Consider the following 22,607-nt stretch of genomic DNA (forward strand, 5'->3'; position numbering starts at 1 on the left):
ATTGTGGAAAGAGCTGATAAGAGGATAGGAGAGAAGGAGGTCTTGTGAGGATCGGAGATTTCGTGTGAGGATGTATCGGGAAAGTAGCTCAGAGATGTAGGGGGGGGACAGGTTGTGGATGCCTTGTATGTATTTGTTAGTATTTTGAACTGAATTCATTAGGCAATGGGGAGCCAGTGAAGGGATTGGCAGAGGGGAGAGGCAGAGGAGTAACAGGGTGAGAGGTGGATTAGTCGGGTAGCAGAGTTGAGGATAGATTTAAGGGGTGCGAGAGTGCTAGATGGAAGGCCACAGAGGAAAATGTTGCAGTAGTCTACACAGAAGATGATGAGGGCATGTACAATTAGTTTCGAAGACTCAAAGTTGAGGAAAGCGCGGATGCGGGAGATGTTTTTGAGTTGGAGGCGGCAGGTGGTGGAAAGGGCTTGGATGTGTGGTCGGAAGGAGAGGGCAGAATCCAAGGTCACTCCAAGGCTGCGGACTTGGTTGACCGGGGAGAGTGTGCAGCCATTGATCTTGATATATAGGTCTGTTGGGGGGGTGGGGGTTGAGCATGATGGGGGAAAGATGATGAATTCTGTTTTGTCCATGTTAAGTTTTAGTGAGAGGAGAAGAAGGAGGATATAGAAGATAGGCATTGTGGGATTCTGGATGGTAAGGTGGTGATTTCTGGACCAGAGAGGTAGATTTGTGTGTCGTCAGCATAAAAGTCATACTGAAAGTCATGGGACTCTGAGATGTCCCAGGCCAGAAAAGTGTAGATAGAGAAGAGCAGGGGTCCTAGGACCAAGCCTTGCAGGACACCAACAGAGAGGGAATAAGATGAGGAGGTGGTGTGAGAGTGGGAAACACAAAATGTCCGTGCTGTGAGGTATGATGTGATCCAGGAGTGGGCCAGGTCAGTGATTCCAAGAGATGAGAGAGTTTGTAACAGAAGAGAGTGGTCAACAGTGTCAAAGGCAGAGGACAGGTCAAGAAGAAGGAGGACAGAGTTATGTTTTCTGGTTTTGGCTGTTAGTATGTCATTGGTGACTTTTGTAAGGACAGTCTTAGTTGAGTGGTGGGGTTGGAAGCCAGATTGTAGGCGGTCAAAGAGGGAGCAGGGGGAGAGACGAGAGGACAGTTCAGAATGGACATGTTGCTCAAGTAGCTTTGAGGCATACGGAAGAAGTGATATGGGTCAATAACTGAACAGAAAAGATTCAAGTTAAGGCTTTTTGAGGATGTGTGTAATGGTAGCATGTTTAAAAGCAGAGGGGAAGACACCAGAGGTTAGTGATAGGTTGAAGAGATGAGTTAGGGTTAGGATAAACACTGTGGTGAGGTGGGATGGGATCGGGTCAAGTGCACAGGTGGTAAGATGTGATCTGGAGAGTTTTTCTTCTGTAATGGTGGCGAAGCGGGTTTTGAGAGAAGCGGACCAAGATTTTGTGTAGAGGGTTTGTGGGGACTGTGCACCGAAGCTTTCTCTAATGTTGACTATCTTTTGTTTGACGTGTGTGGCAAAGTCCTCAGCTGAGATGAGAGGGTGGGGGCACTGGGGGACAGAGAAGGGAGTTAAAAGTGTTAAAAAGTTGTTTAGGGCTGTGGGACAGGGAAGATATGAAAGATGAGAAGTCGCCTGTTTTGCATCAGCGATGAAGGATTTGAATATGAGGAGGGATTGCTTGTATGTGGTGAAGTGATTCTTAGAGTAGGATTTCTTCCATCGCCGCTCATCAGCCCTGGAAGCTTGTCTGAGATTTTTGGTCAGGTTGGTGTGCCAGGGTTGTCTGTTGATTTTTGGGGTTTTGTTGTGTGTGAGTGGGGCAACTGAGTCCAGAGCTGTACTTATTGTGGTGTTATATAGGGTGGTGGCAGCGTCTGGGTCTTGGAGTGAACAAATGGCAGAGAGTGGAAGAAGAGAGTCAGAAAGCAAGTGAAAGTCGAGATATTTAAGGTTCCTGCAGGGATGTGCTAGTGTGTGGACCAGGGGAGCAGCAGTAGAGACCAATGATGAGAAGGTGAGTAGGTTGTGGTCAGATAGGGAGCAGAGGCGGGTAAATATAAGATCCAGAGTGTGACCATCTCTGTGGGTGGGAGCTGAAGACCACTGTGAGAGACCGAAGGAGGGAGAGAGTGATAGGAGTTTAGAGGCGACTGAGTGGCTGGTGTCGATAGGGATGTTGAAGTCACCCATGATGATAGTGGGGATGTTGGCAGAAAGAAAGTGTCAGAGCCAGGTGTTAAAGTGGTCAAGAAAGATGGTGGCTGGGCCTGGGGGGCAGTAAATGACAGCTACTTGGAGGTTGGAGGGAGAGTAGATGCGAACAGAGTGTACTTCAAATGAGGTGAGCGTAATGGAGGGTGGCAGTGGAGTTGGGCTGTAGGAGCAGGTGTCTGATAGGAGAAGACCCACTCCTCCGCCATGTTTGCAGCCGGGGCGGGGTGTGTGAGTGAAATGAAATCCACTATAAGAGAGTGCAGCAGGGGAGGAGGTGTCAGAGGGTATCAGCCATGTTTCTGTGAGACCCTGAAAGGAAAGTTTGAGAGATGAAGAGGTCATGAATGTAGGACAGTTTGTTACAGACAGAGCATGCATTCCATAATGCTCCTGCAAGAGGAAACAAAGGAGCAGGGGTCAGATGAATGGTTATTAGGTTTAAGGGGTTGCAGAAATTTGTTGGAGATTTGTGGTAGGAGGTAGAGGTGACAATGGGGATTTGCTGAAGGGGGCCTGGATTTGGAGAGATATCACCAGCAATAAGGAGAAGCAGAGAAAGTGTTAGTAGGTGAGAATAAGAGAGGGCAGGAGGTATCTGTGTGTGTGTGAGAAGGAAGTGTTTTACATTACCAAACCGGTTTGTGCAAGCGGTCAGGTGAGAAGGTAAGATGGAGGGAGAAATGAATAGTTCCTTGCTGGGTGAATGGATGTGGGGGTATTTCAGGAGGTTTTGGAAAAGTGGAAAGAGTAAGATGGAAGATAGAAACATTGTTTGCAATAACTATTTTTGTAATTACCTTTGGTCCCCTTCTGGTAAAATTCAGTATGTGCACTTAAAGAGTTGCAATTGAAAGATGTTGCATGTTGAAAATACCAAGGTCTGAAAAGACCCAAGGACTTAGATTTATACCACTCAGTGTTCAATCAGGTGTGACCAAGAGGGGAGGGGTACATTTGGCCTAATCAAGGGAAGGCCAGATACAGGGTGAAATAGTCAATGTAAACAAATATTCCATAAATCCAGCAGGGAAAGAGACATTAATGGTTCAATAGAAAAAAGTGGGTTGCTGGTGGCTCACCTGACCAATACAATGTCTAGGTGCTCTAGGTTTAGACTGATTCACCCAATCAGAAAATCAACTAAATTCCCCAGACAAGAAATTAGCCAGGAAATAGCCACATTCAGAAAATGTGTGGAGTCCGACATCAGACGATTAAAATACAAAAAGACCAGAAACAAGCTATCTAACCAAGAAGTCCATGCAATAAAGCAGTTACAAATGCAGAAAGATATCATTATCCGCCCTGCGGATAAGGGAGGAGCAACCGTAGTTCTAGACAAAGAAAAATATGAATTGGAATGTCTAAGACTACTGTCAGACAACACCACATACCAGAAACTGAGCAAAGACCCCATTGACTCATATGACCAAATACTGAAAGATTACTGCCAGAAAGAATTAGAGAACAAATGCCTATTAGAACAGGAAGCAAAATTCATTCTAAACACACAACGGAGACTCCCGATCTTCTACTGCCTGCCCAAAGTACACAAAAGTCTAGAGAATCCACCAGGCCGTCCAATAATTTCCGGAATAGGATCGTTGACATCAAACCTCTCACAAAACATTGACAGACTACTCCAACCAGTTGTTAAGAATACAAATACATACATAAAAGACAGCACACAGGTAATCAAAATGATGGAAAACATAAAATACAACCCAAATTGGATCCTGGGTACCCTGGATGTCAAGTCTCTCTACACCATAATAGATCACAAACACGGCATTGAAGCTATGACTATACAGCTAGAGAAGAGCAACGGATTCCAAAAAGAACAAATCAGCTATATGGCTGAAGGTGTAGAACTTATCCTGAGACACAATTACTTCTCCTTCAACTCCATCTACTATCTACAGATTAGAGGCACGGCCATGGGCACCAGATTCGCCCCCCCAGCTATGCAAACCTCTTCATGTCGCAATGGGAGGATGAACATATACGGCATCGGCTGGGGACGGATCTGGTGCTATGGAAACGATACATCGATGATGTTGTCTTCATCTGGCAGAGAGGAGAACCTGAACTAAAAAAATTCCTGGAAGAGATCAATGAAAACCAAATGAACCTACATTTCACAGCCTATATAAACAAAACTGAAATAAAATTTCTAGACTTGAATATTAAAGTAGAAAACAACAAACTCACGTGCTGTACCTTCCAGAAACCAACTGCAAGAAACAGCTTCATCCTCTACTCCAGCTTCCAAGGTGGCATGACAACATACCAGAGAGCCAATTCAGACGTCTAAGACGAACCCTAACAAAGATGACAGATTTGAGAAAGAGGCTGAGATTCTAAAAACACAATTCATCGAAAAAGAATATCCCCCAACCAAAATTGAGACATCCCTTACAAAAGTACGAAAATTAGACAGAACCTCATTTTTCAATGATAACCCTGAGAATAAAACTAAAAACACAAACAAATAAAACCCCAAAGCTTATATTACCATTCAGCACACAACATAAGAACATCAAAAAGATCATTAATACCCACTGGCACCACATCCAAAAAGATAAAACAATAGGCCCTTCCATCTTTGCGAAACCACACATCATATATACAAGGGCCCCAAACCTAGGCCTGAAAATTGCCTTATCCATCAAAATACAACATAAGGAAAACAATCTCACTTTAAACACATGGCTTAAAAGGTTAAAAACTTAAAAGGATTCAACAGGTGCAACCAATGTTCCAACTGCAAAACTACTTCATTCAGGAAAAAACTGAAAAAGTATATTCCACAACCACAACACTAGAATACGAAATAAAGGAATTCCTCACCTCATCACCTGTCCCTGCAAAAAACAATACATCGGTAGGACAAAAAGAACCCTAAAAAAACGAATATCAGAACATATAAACCATATCAAAAAAGGCTTTGAGACCCATTCACTCTCCAAACACTTTAAAACACACCACAGTCAAGACCCATCGGGATTATCATTTGCAGCACTAGAAAAAGTAGAAACAGACTGGAGAGGAGGAAACCACATAGCTAAGATGTCGCGCATCGAATCCAAATTCATTTTTGAGTTCAACACATTCATACCGGGAGGCTTGAATGCCGACCTCGAATTATTCAGCTTCCTATAACAACTCCTGGAGTGGCTGCCTCAGTTTGACTGGCGGTAAGCGTCCGGCTGTCTACCAGCACCCCTACCGCCACTCGATACGAGGCCGCCACCCCCATACCACCTCCCCCAACAAAACTACAAAATATAAAGACAACGGACCACCTAAAAAGTTCATGAGCCCTCCATAAACTATTGAAGACACGAAACCTGCTCACAATAGACATTACCCTACAATGTACACCACTAATGAACTAGTACCATTTGTAAGTCCAACAAGTACCATCACAATGTCCCCCACGACCTCACCCCCCCCGCCAATATACAAATTAAAGCACATAATCACTACCCAAACCACACCACATCAATCTCACCCCAAAGAAGAAAGTAGAAGAGAAAAAAGAATCACAGAAATGACACCGAGAACTTCCTCCAAATAAGAAGGAAAAAGAATAAATAAAGATCGACAATAACTGACACCATGAGATCTCCAATATCAAAACAGTGAAATCCAACTCATGAAACACATCTAATGACATAGTAGGCTAGCAGTATAAGAGACAATCCCCAAAAATCGGACCTTACCCGATAATAGGACCCAATCCAGATCTTCAACAAATCCATTGCATCCAAAATATCAGATTACAAAAATCGGATCCAGTCCAGGTCTTCGATAGATCCACAAACAGGGTATACAAGGCAACATAATGGCAGTCAGCGGGCTACCACTGATGAAGAAGGCAGCTCAGACCTTCGAAACGCGTTTGGTGATTCCCCCACAAACCCGCTAAATATATTACCTGGAAGCGCTTCCATATAATCGACTCTACCCGACTATTTGGATCGAAAGACCGTTCTACAAGCATTCACGAACTGAACGCAGTGAAGACACGTGAGACGCTATACAAGTGACGTCACATCCACGTGGGACGTCGAAGAACCGGAACAGCCATCACAGAGCGCAGTAAGGACGCTCCAGCAGCCGGGACACTCGTACCTTACAAAGAAGGTAAACCACAGTCAGGGTGCAGCCCTTCTCAGTGTGTGGGACGCCACACCAGGCGCAGCACCCGACTGGTATATTACCCCCATCTTTTTTCTTTTTCATCCTTTTTTATTGCGACCACTAACAGTGTCCGGCCAGCAGCCCCTAAACAGGGAAACACTGCATTTATTTTTGCCTCAGCAATATTTTATATATTTTATACACATTTTCTACAGCGAATTGTTCACAAGGGACATTTACCCACCAGACTGCCAATGAACTATTGAAGGTGGTAACCACCACCATACGACCACCGCATTGCTCCATTTTGCACTCCCACCTCTGCATTTTGCAATTTTTATTTCTACTTTTATTATTATTATTACCCTTTTAATATTCCCTTTCCTATCATTTCCCATACCTAACCCTCCCCTATACTATTGATATTGATGACCAATAAATGCATATTTTTACCATCCTGTCTACATTGCTCTTTAAGCGTTACCGCCAGATGTAGAGTGCCGGTTTTCATTATACACGTCTCCTATTAATGGTTCAGTGCAGACATACCAGAACATGAGAAGGAAAGATGAAGGGTGTGGACAATATCAGACTCTGGAAAAGTTAGGTGCAGCAGTTAGATTCAATGCAGACATACCTGGAGAATTGGGGGATGGTCAGTAGGCAGCGATGACAAAGTATATTCCATATCCATAATATTACATTCTGGTATAATTCAGTATCTGCACTTAAAGGATAACTGTCGTATATATATTTTTTGGGAGTATTGGATGGTGGTGATTAACCCCCTCAGCTCCCCTAGCTTAAACACCCTTAATGACAGAGCACTTTTTACACTTCTGCACTACACTACTTTCACCGTTTATTGCGCGGTCATACAACTTACCACCCAAATGAATTTTACCTCCTTTTCTTCTCACTAATAGAGCTTTCATTTGGTGGTATTTCATTGCTGCTGACATTTTTACTTTTTTTTGTTATTAATCTAAATTTAACGAAATTTCAGTTGTAAAAATTTTTTTTAAAAAAAGACATCTATAGATACATTTTTCTCTAAATTTATTGTTCTACATGTCTTTGATAAAAAAAAAAGTTTGGGTAAAAAAAAAAAAAAAAAATGGTTTGGGTAAAAGTTATAGCATTTACAAACTATGGTACAAAAATGTGAATTTCCGCTTTTTGAAACAGCTCTGACTTTCTGAGCACCTGTCATGTTTCCTGAGGTTCTACAATGCCCAGACAGTAGAAAACCCCCACAAATGACCCCATTTCGGAAAGTAGAGACCCTAAGGTATTCGCTGATGGGCATAGTGAGTTCATAGAACCTTTTATTTTTTGTCACAAGTTAGCGGAAAATGATGATTTTTTTTTTTTTCCTTACAAAGTCTCATATTCCACTAACTTGCGACAAAAAAGAAAAACTTCCATGAACTCACTATGCCCATCATGAAATACCTTGGGGTGTCTTCTTTCCAAAATGGGGTCACTTGTGGGGTAGTTATACTGCCCTGGCATTTAACCCCTTAAGGACACAGATTAACTAATGGTTCACGATATTGTTTACGTACTAAACACGTGTATCTATTTACTGCCTAAATAAAGTACGTTAAAATTGTCTTTATTAAATTAAATATTAAAATTGTCTGCAATACATTAGGCTTAGTAGGGTGAAATGGGATGTCTCAGACTAATGATGCTGATCCCTAACATTCATCCCTACCACTAGAACTCCCAATTATAAGGAGTTAATAATATACGGCGTGTTCCTTCATAGGTTTGGGGTATATGGTAGGCTCCCTTGCATAGGCACCCGATTGAAACAGTGAGTGAATGTGTCAGGTCTCCAGTGGAAGAGACCATGCACATCACCCAGTGTCAGGTAACACTACTAGGATAGCTCAATCCCAATTAATGAGAGTATCGGAACAGGCCGTGGGCTTGAAAGTCAGCAAGTCAATCTGTAGTTGTTGTCACAGTTTTTGAGTGCTCGACGCGTTTCTCTTATCCAACTTATTAGTTGGTTCATCAGGAGCAAACAGCTGAAGTCTCTGGTGTCTCAGCATGTCACCCTCTCACACAGGGTGCATTACAGAGCAACAAGAGGCCTCAGGAATCATCTGACTGGATGTTAAACCATATGCAATTGATGTAATGCATATAGCCCTATGTAACACGTTAGATTTACTGTCACCGTTTTAGTTTTATTCCCCTTACACTGGGGACAGCGGTCACTTAGTGAATCACGTGTTTTAAGCGAAGAGTGCTGGACGCCACTGATGGCGTGCGTTCAGCAGAGAGCCCTCGTCAATATGGCCGTGACCCGCGCGTAGCACGGGCTTGTTTAAATGGAGGAAATACCTCCCATCTATCAGGCAGTTACGCCTGATAGATGGGAGGTATTTCCTCCATTTAAACAAGCCCGTGCCACGCGCGGGTCACGGCCATATTGCCGAGGGCTCTCTGCTGAACGCACGCCATCAGTGGCGTCCAGCACTCTTCGCTTAAAACACGTGATTCACTAAGTGACCGCTGTCCCCAGTGTAAGGGGAATAAAACTAAAACGGTGACAGTAAATCTAACGTGTTACATAGGGCTATATGCATTACATCAATTGCATATGGTTTAACATCCAGTCAGATGATTCCTGAGGCCTCTTGTTGCTCTGTAATGCACCCTGTGTGAGAGGGTGACATGCTGAGACACCAGAGACTTCAGCTGTTTGCTCCTGATGAACCAACTAATAAGTTGGATAAGAGAAACGCGTCGAGCACTCAAAAACTGTGACAACAACTACAGATTGACTTGCTGACTTTCAAGCCCACGGCCTGTTCCGATACTCTCATTAATTGGGATTGAGCTATCCTAGTAGTGTTACCTGACACTGGGTGATGTGCATGGTCTCTTCCACTGGAGACCTGACACATTCACTCACTGTTTCAATCGGGTGCCTATGCAAGGGAGCCTACCATATACCCCAAACCTATGAAGGAACACGCCGTATATTATTAACTCCTTATAATTGGGAGTTCTAGTGGTAGGGATGAATGTTAGGGATCAGCATCATTAGTCTGAGACATCCCATTTCACCCTACTAAGCCTAATGTATTGCAGACAATTTTAATATTTAATTTAATAAAGACAATTTTAACGTACTTCCCTTAAGGACACAGCCTTATTTCACCTTAGGACCAGGCCATTTCTTGCAAATCTGAGCAGTGTCACTTTAAGTGGTGATAACTGATGCACCCCTAGAGTAGAAACTCCATAAAAGTGACCCCATCTAAGAAACTACACCCCTCAAGGTATTCAAAACTGATTTTTACAAACTTTGTTAACCCTCTAGGTGTTGCACAAGATTTAATGGAAAATAGAGATACAATTTCAAAATTTCACTTTTTGGGCAGATTTTCCATTTTAATATTCTTTTTTCCAGTTACAAAGCAAGGGTTAACAGCCAAACAAAACTCATTATTTATGGCCCTGATTCTGTAGTTTACAGGAACACCCCATATGTGGTCGTAAACTGCTGTACGGGCACATGGCAGGGCACAGAAGGAAAGGAATGACATAAGGTTTTTGGAAGGCAGATTTTGCTGGACTGGTTTATTTACACCGTGTCCCATTTGACGCCCTCCTGATGCTCCCCTAGAGTAGAAACTCCAAAAAAGTGACCCCATTTTAGAAACTACGGGATAGGGTGGCAGTTTTGTTGGTACTAGTTTAGGGTACATATGATTTTTGGTTGCTCTATATTGCACTTTTTGTGCGGCAAGGTAACAAGAAATAGCTTTTTTGGCACCGTTTTTTTTTGGGGGTTATGACAGGTTAGATCATGTGGTCATTTTATAGAGCAGGTTGTCACGGACACGGCGATACCTAATATGTATAGAATTTTTTTTTAAGTTTTACACAATGAATTCATTTTTTAAACAAAAACAAGTTTTAGTGTCTCCATAGTCTAAGAGCCATAGTTTTTTCCGTTTTTGGGCGATTATCTTAAGAAGGGTCTCATTTTTTGCGGGATGAGATGATGGTTTGATTGGCACTATTTTGGGGTGCATATGACTTTTTGATTGCTTGCTATTACACTTTTTGTGACGTAAGATGACACAAAATGGCTTTTTTTACGGTGGTCATTTTTTTACGGTGGTCACCTGAGGGGTTAGGTCATGTGATATTTTTATAGAGCCGGTCGATACGGACGCGACGATACCTAATATGTATACTTTTTTTTTATTTATGTAAGTTTTACACAATGATTTCATTTTTGAAACAAAAAAAAATCATGTTTTAGTGTTTCCATAGTCTAAGAGCCATAGTTTTTTCAGTTTTTGGGCGATTATCTTGGGTAGGGTATGATTTTTGCGGGATGAGATGACTGTTTGATTGTTACAATTTTGGCGTCCATGTTTGATCACTTTTATTACCTTTTTTGTGAAGTAAGGTGGGCAAAATTTAAATTTTCTCATAGTTTTTATTTTTTTTATTTTTATGACGTTCACCGTGCGGGGAAAGTAACATGACCGTTTTATAGATCAGGTCGTTATGGACGCGGCGATACCTAATATGTGTAGTGTATTTAATTTTTTTTATTCAGTGATAAATGTTCTTCACTTTTTTTTTACTTTTTTTTGACCCAGACCCACTTGGTTCTTGAAGATCCAGTGGGTCTGATGTCTGTATAATATAGTACAGTACACCATATAGGGTACTGCACTGTATTTTACTTATACTTTGTCTGAACAGATCTATGCCTTTATCTCTCCCATCGGGGGGATGCAAAGGCACAGCAGCCCCCTGATGGGAGAGGGAGGGAGCTCCCTGAGCTGTTAACCTTTTCCATACAGTGGTCCGTACGGACCGCTGTATGGAAAGGGTTAAACGGCTGACATTGCATCACCGATGTCAGCCGTTTATACCAGGGTGCCAGCAATGTGCTGGCACCCTGGTATACCCACTAGACGCCAACGATTATTCAATGGGAGGCGGGCGGGGGATCGCGATCCCACCTCCCGCACCGCCCGCAGCCCTCCCCCTGCACCTCCCACCTGGATAAAATCATTCAGGGGTGCAGGGGGGGAGGGATACATTTATATTTTACGAATGCTAACATTTCTGATCCCTGCGGTCAGGGACCGCGGGGATCAGAAACTGCAGAAATCGCAGCAAACCGCAGGTCTGAATTGACCTGCGGTTTGCCGCGATCGCCGACATGGGGGGGGGTCACGGGACCCCCCCCGCGCATTTAGCCTAACCCTTAAGTACCAGGACACAAGGGCGTACCTGTACGCCCTATGTCCTTAAGGGGTTAAGGGGCCTAAATGCGTGCGAAGTAGTTTGAAATCAAAATCTGTAAAAAAAATGGCCTGTGAAATCCGAAAGGTGCGCTTTGGAATGTGGGCCCATTTGCCCACCTAGACTGCAAAAAAGTGTCACACATCTGGTATCGCCGGACTCAAAAGAAGCAGGGCAATGTGTTTTGGGGTGTCTTTTTACATATACCCATGCTGGGTGAGAGAAATATCTCGGCAAAAGACAACTTTTCCCTTTTTTTTTTATACAAAGTTGGCATTTATCTCACCCAGCGTGGGTATATGTAAAATGACACCCCAAAACACATTCCCCAACTTCTCCTGAGTACGGCGATACCAGATGTGTGACACTTTTTTGCAGCCTAGATGCGCAAAGGGGCCCAAATTCTTTTTAGGAGGGCATTTTTAGACATTTGGATCCCAGACTTCTTCTCACGCTTTAGGGCCCCTAAAATGCCAGGGCAGTATAAATACCCCACATGTGACCCCATTTTGGAAAGAAGACACCCCAAGGTATTCAATGAGGGGCATGGCGAGTTCATCGAAAAAAAAATTTTTGGCACAAGTTAGCGGAAATGATTTTTTTTTTGTTTTTTCTCACAAAGTCTCCCTTTCCGCTAACTTGGGACAAAAATTTCTATCTTTCATGGACTCAATATGCCCCTCACGGAATACCTTGGGGTGTCTTCTTTCTGAAATGGGGTCACATGTGGGGTATTTATACTGCCCTGGCATTTTAGGGGCCCTAAAGTGTGAGAAGAAGTCTGGAATATAAATGTCTAAAAAAAATTTACGCATTTGGATTCCGTGAGGGTGCGTTCATGTGAGATGTGTTCATGTGTTATTTTTTGACACAAGTTAGCGGAATATGAGACTTTGTAAGAAAAAACTAAAAAAATCAATTTCCACTAATTTGTGACAAAAAATTGTCTGAATGGAGCCTTACAGGGGGGTGATCAATGACAGGGGGGTGATCATGGAGTGTATATGGGGTGATTACCCCCCTGTCATTGATCACCCCCCCTGTAAGGCTCCATTCAGATGTCCGTATGTGTTTTGCGGATCCGATCCATGGATGCGTGGATCCGCAAAACACATACGGACGTCTGAATGGAGCCTTACAGGGGGGGTGATCAATGACAGGGGGGTGATCAATGATAGGGGGTGATCAGGGAGTCTATATGGGGTGATCAGGGGTTAATAAGTGACAGGGGGGGTGTATTGTAGTGTAGTGTGGTGTTTGGTGCTACTTTACTGACCTACTGACGTACCTGTGTCCTCTGGTGGTCGATCCAAGCAAAAGGGACACCAGAGGAGCAGGTATATTAGACGCTGTTATCAAAACAGCGTCTAATATACCTGTTAGGGGTTAACAAAATCGCATCTCCAGCCTGCCAGCGAACGATCGCAGCTGGCAGGCTGTAGATCCACTCGCTTACCTTCCGATCCTGTGAACGCGCGCGCCTGTGTGCGCGCGTTCACAGGAAATCTCGCGTCTCGCGACATGACCCATAGATGCGTGACTCTGCCTGGGACAGCCGCCTCTGGAATGCGATCCTGCGTTAGGCGGTCCGGAGGCGGTTAATATCCCCTTGGTGGCCCTATTTCAACTTTTCACTGTGCATTCAATTACCCCTTAATTCCACATTTTTGTTCCCTGTACTGGCTACTTTTACCTGTGCTTAAAATAGGGTTGCTAGGCATGGTCCGTTTGTCTGTGGCTGTGTGCACTTCTCCCTGTCCCTGCGCTTGGCAGACGCTCCCTCACTCAGCAGAGCTGGACCATGCAGAGTCGAAGCAGCGCAGACCAGGGAAGGGAGATCTGCTGCTCAGTGTATACATGAGAGCAACATGTGGTAAGAGGACCCCTTTGTGCTGCAGGAGATTAACCCTTTAGGGGGGAGGGTTCTGGTTACTGACACTTTTGGGGGGCTTTTGTTACTGGCTAGTGAGGGCAGGCGGGATTAGCCTCAGGGGGAGGGCAGTGGCGGCCATCTTAACTGAATAGTGAGATTGCTGTTTTATGCAGACTGGTTGCTAAGGGCTGAATCTTATTAAATATGGGGTCAGTCAGTCTAATAGTAACTGATTCTGGAGTATCATGTTATTAGTAACTACATATAGGAAAATTTAAATTGGGGTCTAAATGTGACAGTTATCCTTTAAAGACTTGCACTTGAAAGATATTGCATGTTGAAAAGACCAAGAGATTCTTCTATAATAAAATACTACGGCATGAGATTATAGTATAATAGAATACTAGTGCATGCGACTATGGTATAATATAATACTACGGCATGAGATTATAGTATAATAGAATACTAGTGCATGCGACTATGGTATAATATAATACTACGGCATGAGATTATGGTATAATATAATACTACTGCATGAGATTATGGTATAATATAATACTACTGCATGCGACTATGGTATAATATAATACTACGGCATGAGATTATGGTATAATAGAATACTACTGCATGCGACTATGGTATAATATAATACTACGGCATGAGATTATGGTATAATATAATACTACTGCATGCGACTATGGTATAATATAATACTACGGCATGAGATTATGGTATAATAGAATACTACTGCATGCGACTATGGTATAATATAATACTACGGCATGAGATTATGGTATAATAGAATACCACGGCATGAGATTCTGCTATAATATAATACTACTGCATGCGACTATGGTATAATATAATACTACGGCATGAGATTATGGTATAATAGAATACCACGGCATGAGATTCTGCTATAATATAATACTACTGCATGCGACTATGGTATAATATAATACTACGGCATGAGATTCTGCTATAATAGAATACTACGGCATGAGATTCTGCTATAATATAATACTACGGCATGAGATTCTGCTATAATATAATACTACGGCATGAGATTATGGTATAATAGAATACCACGGCATGAGATTCTGCTATAACATAATATTACGGCATGAGATTGTTCTATTCATGCAACTTAAATTTGTGTCCTTTAGTATTTTTCTTTAGTCGATCTGCAATGTCGTCTGAGCAGATTCTTACTCTTTTGAGTATATAAGCAATCAGCAGTATGCCTGGAAGCAATATCACCCCAATTTGTTATACAATACATGGGTCATCACAGCTGCATTTTGGCCAAGAGTTGTGACAGTAATGTGGACAAGAAGCCTTTAGACAATTGTCTGGATGAGGCCGTTATCGGCACTACATTCTGCCCTCCATTACATTCTGCCCTCAATCCCATTCACCTCTAAAGCTTCATGTTTCCCCTCCAGGAAGAACTACCCACAATTGTAAAACACAGGAAACAGCTACAAAAACTCCTGACGGACTGGAACAATGCAAGAACGAGGTAAGTACAAGATGAAAACTATGTATACAGTGTATTCAGGAGACCTCTATGTATACAGTGTTATATACAGGAGAGTACAGGTGACCTCTATGTATACAGTGTTATATACAGGAGAGTACAGGTGATCTCTAAGTATACAGTGTTATATACAGGAGAGTACAGGTGACCTCTATATATACAGTGTTATATACAGGAGAGTACAGGTGATCTCTATATATACAGTGTTATATACAGGAGAGTACAGGTGACCTCTATATATACAGTGTTATATACAGGAGAGTACAGGTGATCTCTAAGTATACAGTGTTATATACAGGAGAGTACAGGTGACCTCTATGTATACAGTGTTATATACAGGAGAGTACAGGTGATCTCTATATATACAGTGTTATATACAGGAGAGTACAGGTGACCTCTATATATACAATGTTATATACACGAAAGTACAGGTGATCTCTATATACAGGAGAGTACAGGTGACCTCTATATATACAGTGTTATATACAGGAGAGTACAGATGACCTCTATATATACAGTGTTATATACAGGAGAGTACAGGTGACCTCTATATATACAATGTTATATACAGGAGAGTACAGGTGACCTCTATATATACAGTGTTATATACAGGAGAGTACAGGTGACCTCTATGTATACAGTGTATTATACAGGAGAGTACAGGTGACCTCTATGTATACAGTGTATTATACAGGAGAGTACAGGTGACCTCTATATATACAGTGTTATATACAGGAGAGTACAGGTGACCTCTATATATACAATGTTATATACAGGAGAGTACAGGTGACCTCTATATATACAATGTTATATACAGGAGAGTACAGGTGACCTCTATATATACAATGTTATATACAGGAGAGTACAGGTGACCTCTATATATACAGTATTATACAGGAGAGTACAGGTGACCTCTATATATACAGTGTTATATACAGGAGAGTACAGGTGACCTCTATATATACAGTGTTATATACAGGAGAGTACAGGTGACCTCATGTATACAGTGTTATATACAGGAGAGTACAGATGACCTCTATATATACAATGTTATATACAGGAGAGTACAGATGACCTCTATATATACAATGTTATATACAGGAGAGCACAGGTGACCTCTATGTATACAGTGTTCTATACAGGAGAGTACAGGTGACCTCTATATATACAGTGTAATATACAGGAGAGTACAGGTGACCTCTATATATACAGTGTTATATACAGGAGAGTACAGGTGACCTCTCTATATACAGTGTTATATACAGGAGAGTACAGGTGACCTCTATATATACAGTGTTATGTACAGGAGAGTACAGGTGACCTCTATATATACAGTGTTATATACAGGAGAGTACAGGTGACCTCTATATATACAGTGTTATATACAGGAGAGTACAGGTGACCTCTATATATACAGTGTTATATACAGGAGAGTACAGGTGACCTCTATATATACAGTTATATACAGGAGAGTACAGGTGACCTCTATATATACAGTGTAATATACAGGAGAGTACAGGTGACCTCTATATATACAGTGTTATATACAGGAGAGTACAGGTGACCTCTATATATACAGTTATATACAGGAGAGTACAGGCGACCTCTATATATACAGTGTTATATACAGGAGAGTACAGGTGACCTCTATATATACAGTGTTATATACAGGAGAGTACAGGTGACCTCTATATATACAGTGTTATATACAGGAGAGTACAGGTGACCTCTATATATACAGTGTTATATACAGGAGAGTACAGGTGACCTCTATATATACAGTGTAATATACAGGAGAGTACAGGTGACCTCTATATATACAGTGTTATATACAGGAGAGTACAGGTGACCTCTATATATACAGTGTTATATACAGGAGAGTACAGGTGACCTCTATATATACAGTGTTATATACAGGAGAGTACAGGTGACCTCTATATATACAGTGTTATATACAGGAGAGTACAGGTGACCTCTATGTATACAGTGTTATATACAGGAGAGTACAGGTGACCTCTATGTATACAGTGTTATATACAGGAGAGTACAGGTGACCTCTATATATACAGTGTATTATACAGGAGAGTACAGGTGACCTCTATATATACAGTGTTATATACAGGAGAGTACAGGTGACCTCTATATATACAGTGTTATATACAGGAGAGTACAGGTGACCTCTATGTATACAGTGTTATATACAGGAGAGTACAGGTGACCTCTATATATACAGTGTATTATACAGGAGAGTACAGGTGACCTCTATATATACAGTGTTATATACAGGAGAGTACAGGTGACCTCTATGTATACAGTGTTATATACAGGAGAGTACAGGTGATCTCTATATATACAGTGTTATATACAGGAGAGTACAGGTGACCTCTATATATACAGTGTTATATACAGGAGAGTACAGGTGACCTCTATGTATACAGTGTTATATACAGGAGAGTACAGGTGACCTCTATATATACAGTGTTATATACAGGAGAGTACAGGTGACCTCTATATATACAGTTATATACAGGAGAGTACAGGTGACCTCTATATATACAGTTATATACAGGAGAGTACAGGTGACCTCTATATATACAGTGTTATATACAGGAGAGTACAGGTGACCTCTATATATACAGTGTTATATACAGGAGAGTACAGGTGACCTCTATGTATACAGTGTTATATACAGGAGAGTACAGGTGACCTCTATATATACAGTGTAATATACAGGAGAGTACAGGTGACCTCTATGTATACAGTGTAATATACAGGAGAGTACAGGTGACCTCTATGTATACAGTGTTATATACAGGAGAGTACAGGTGACCTCTATATATACAGTGTAATATACAGGAGAGTACAGGTGACCTCTATATATACAGTGTTATATACAGGAGAGTACAGGTGACCTCTATATATACAGTTATATACAGGAGAGTACAGGTGACCTCTATATATACAGTGTTATATACAGGAGAGTACAGGTGACCTCTATATATACAGTGTAATATACAGGAGAGTACAGGTGACCTTTATATATACAGTGTTATATACAGGAGAGTACAGGTGACCTCTATATATACAGTGTTATATACAGGAGAGTACAGGTGACCTCTATATATATATTCAGTGTTATATACAGGAGAGTACAGGTGATCTCTATATATACAGTGTTATATACAGGAGAGTACAGGTGACCTCTATATATACAGTGTTATATACAGGAGAGTACAGGTGACCTCTATATATACAGTGTTATATACAGGAGAGTACAGGTGACCCCTATATACAGTGTTATATACAGGAGAGTACAGGTGACCTCTATATATACAGTGTTATATACAGGAGAGTACAGGTGACCTCTATATATACAGTGTAATATACAGGAGAGTACAGGTGACCTCTATATATATATATTCAGTGTTATATACAGGAGAGTACAGGTGATCTCTATATATACAGGAGAGTACAGGTGACCTCTATGTATACAGTGTTATATACAGGAGAGTACAGGTGACCTCTATGTATACAGTGTTATATAGAGGAGAGTACAGGTGACCTCTATATATACAGTGTAATATACAGGAGAGTACAGGTGACCCCTATATACAGTGTAATATACAGGAGAGCACAGGTGACCTCTATATATACAGTGTTATATACAGGAGAGTACAGGTGACCTCTATATACAGTGTTATATACAGGAGAGTACAGGTGACCTTTATATATACAGTGTTATATACAGGAGAGTACAGGTGACCTCTATATATACAGTGTTATATACAGGTGAGTACAGGTGACCTCTATATATACAGGAGAGTACAGGTGACCTCTATATATACAGTATTATATACAGGAGAGTACAGGTGACCTCTATATATACAGTGTTATATACAGGAGAGTACAGGTGACCTCTATATATACAGTGTAATATACAGGAGAGTACAGGTGACCTCTATATATACAGTATTACATACAAGAGAGTACAGGTGACCTCTATATTTACAGTGTTATATACAGGAGAGTACAGGTGACCTCTATGTATACAGTGTTATATACAGGAGAGTACAGGTGACCTCTATATATACAGTGTTATATACAGGAGAGTACAGGTGACCTCTATATATACAGTGTAATATACAGGAGAGTACAGGTGACCTCTATATATACAGTGTTATATACAGGAGAGTACAGGTGACCTCTATATATACAGTGTTATATACAGGAGAGTACAGGTGACCTCTATATATACAGTGTTATATACAGGAGAGTACAGGTGACCTCTATATTTACAGTGTTATATACAGGAGAGTACAGGTGACCTCTATGTATACAGTGTTATATACAGGAGAGTACAGGTGACCTCTATGTATACAGTGTTATATACAGGAGAGTACAGGTGACCTCTATGTATACAGTGTTATATACAGGAGAGTACAGGTGACCTCTATGTATACAGTGTTATATACAGGAGAGTACAGGTGACCTCTATATATACAGTGTAATATACAGGAGAGTACAGGTGACCTCTATGTATACAGTGTTATATACAGGAGAGTACAGGTGATCTCTATATATACAGTGTAATATACAGGAGAGTACAGGTGACCTCTATGTATACAGTGTTATATACAGGAGAGTACAGGTGACCTCTATGTATACAGTGTTATATACAGGAGAGTACAGGTGATCTCTATATATACAGTGTTATATACAGGAGAGTACAGGTGACCTCTATATATACAGGAGAGTACAGGTGACCTCTATGTATACAGTGTTATATACAGGAGAGTACAGGTGATCTCTATATACAGTGTTATATACAGGAGAGTACAGGTGACCTCTATATATACAGGAGAGTACAGGTGACCTCTATATATACAGTGTTATATACAGGAGAGTACAGGTGACCTCTATGTATACAATGTTATATACAGGAGAGTACAGGTGACCTCTATATATACAGTGTTATATACAGGAGAGTACAGGTGACCTCTATATATACAGTGTAATATACAGGAGAGTACAGGTGATCTCTATATATACAGTGTTATATACAGGAGAGTACAGGTGACCTCTATATATACAGTGTTATATACAGGAGAGTACAGGTGACCTCTATGTATACAGTGTTATATACAGGAGAGTACAGGTGATCTCTAAGTATACAGTGTTATATACAGGAGAGTACAGGTGACCTCTATATATACAGTGTTATATACAGGAGAGTACAGGTGATCTCTATATATACAGTGTTATATACAGGAGAGTACAGGTGACCTCTATATATACAGTGTTATATACAGGAGAGTACAGGTGATCTCTAAGTATACAGTGTTATATACAGGAGAGTACAGGTGACCTCTATGTATACAGTGTTATATACAGGAGAGTACAGGTGATCTCTATATATACAGTGTTATATACAGGAGAGTACAGGTGACCTCTATATATACAATGTAATATACACGAAAGTACAGGTGATCTCTATATACAGGAGAGTACAGGTGACCTCTATATATACAGTGTTAGATACAGGAGAGTACAGATGACCTCTATATATACAGTGTTATATACAGGAGAGTACAGGTGACCTCTATATATACAATGTTATATACAGGAGAGTACAGGTGACCTCTATATATACAGTGTTATATACAGGAGAGTACAGGTGACCTCTATGTATACAGTGTATTATACAGGAGAGTACAGGTGACCTCTATGTATACAGTGTATTATACAGGAGAGTACAGGTGACCTCTATATATACAATGTTATATACAGGAGAGTACAGGTGACCTCTATATATACAATGTTATATACAGGAGAGTACAGGTGACCTCTATATATACAATGTTATATACAGGAGAGTACAGGTGACCTCTATATATACAGTATTATACAGGAGAGTACAGGTGACCTCTATATATACAGTGTTATATACAGGAGAGTACAGGTGACCTCTATATATACAGTGTTATATACAGGAGAGTACAGGTGACCTCCATGTATACAGTGTTATATACAGGAGAGTACAGGTGACCTCCATGTATACAGTGTTATATACAGGAGAGTACAGATGACCTCTATATATACAATGTTATATACAGGAGAGTACAGATGACCTCTATATATACAATGTTATATACAGGAGAGCACAGGTGACCTCTATGTATACAAATGTTATATACAGGAGAGTACAGGTGACCTCTATGATATACAGTGTAATATACAGGAGAGTACAGGTGACCTCTATATATACAGTGTTAATATACAGGAGAGTACAGGTGACCTCTATATTATACAGTGTTATATACAGGAGAGTACAGGTGACCTCTATATATACAGGGTTATATAAAGGAGAGTACAGGTGACCTCTATATATACAGTGTTATATACAGGAGAGTACAGGTGACCTCTATATATACAGTGTTATATACAGGAGAGTACAGGTGACCTCTATATATACAGTGTTATATACAGGAGAGTACAGGTGACCTCTATATATACAGTTATATACAGGAGAGTACAGGTGACCTCTATATACAGTGTATATACAGGAGAGTACAGGTGACCTCTATATACAGTTTATATACAGGAGAGTACAGGTGACCTATATATACAGTTATATACAGGAGAGTACAGGTGACCTCTATATATACAATGTGTATATACAGGAGAGTACAGGTGACCTCTATATATACAGTGTTATATACAGGAGAGTACAGGTGACCTCTATATATACAGTGTTATACAGGAGAGTACAGGTGACCTCTATATACAGTGTTATACAGGAGAGTACAGGTGACCTCTATATACAGTGTTATATACAGGAGAGTACAGTGACTCTATGTATACAGTGTTATATACAGGAGTACAGGTGACCTCTATATACAGTGTTATATACAGGAGAGTACAGGTGACCTCTATATATACAGTTATATACAGGAGAGTACAGGTGACCTCTATATATACAATGTATATAACAGGAGAGTACAGGTGACCTCTATATATACAGTGTTATATACAGGAGAGTACAGGTACCTCTATATATACAGTGTTATACAGGAGAGTACAGGTGACCTCTATATACAGTGTTATATCAGGAGAGTACAGGTGACCTCTATATATACAGTGTTATATACAGGAGAGTACAGGTGACCTCTATATATACAGTTATATACAGGAGAGTACAGGTGACCTCTATATATACAATGTTATATACAGGAGAGTACAGGTGACCTCTATATATACAATGTTATATACAGGAGAGTACAGGTGACCTCTATATATACAGTGTTATATACAGGAGAGTACAGGTGACCTCTATATATACATGTATATACAGGAGAGTACAGGTGACCTCTATATACAGTGTTATATACAGGAGAGTACAGGTGACCCTCTATGTATATAAGTACAGGATAGTACAGGTGACCTATATATCAGTGTTATATCAGGAGAGAGTACAGACCTCTATTATACAATGTGTATATACAGGAGAGTACAGGTGACCTCTATATATACAGTGTTATATACGGAGAGTA

The 22,607-nt window shown here is 40.8% G+C and overlaps 1 protein-coding gene across 1 annotated transcript in view; it reads left to right on the forward strand.

Moving 5' to 3' along the window:
• LOC122922282 (SH3 domain-binding protein 1-like) overlaps window positions 1-22,607 on the forward strand; it is a 134,941-nt gene that overhangs the window by 80,646 nt on the left and 31,688 nt on the right. Inside the window, exon 6 of the mRNA XM_044272841.1 lies at window positions 14,963-15,039. Within this exon, the coding sequence (XP_044128776.1) occupies window positions 14,963-15,039 (77 nt within the window). The remainder of the gene's footprint in view (window positions 1-14,962; window positions 15,040-22,607) is intronic.

The sequence above is a fragment of the Bufo gargarizans genome, unplaced genomic scaffold (genome assembly GCF_014858855.1).
Source record: "Bufo gargarizans isolate SCDJY-AF-19 unplaced genomic scaffold, ASM1485885v1 fragScaff_scaffold_10_pilon, whole genome shotgun sequence".
Lineage (NCBI taxonomy): Eukaryota > Metazoa > Chordata > Amphibia > Anura > Bufonidae > Bufo > Bufo gargarizans.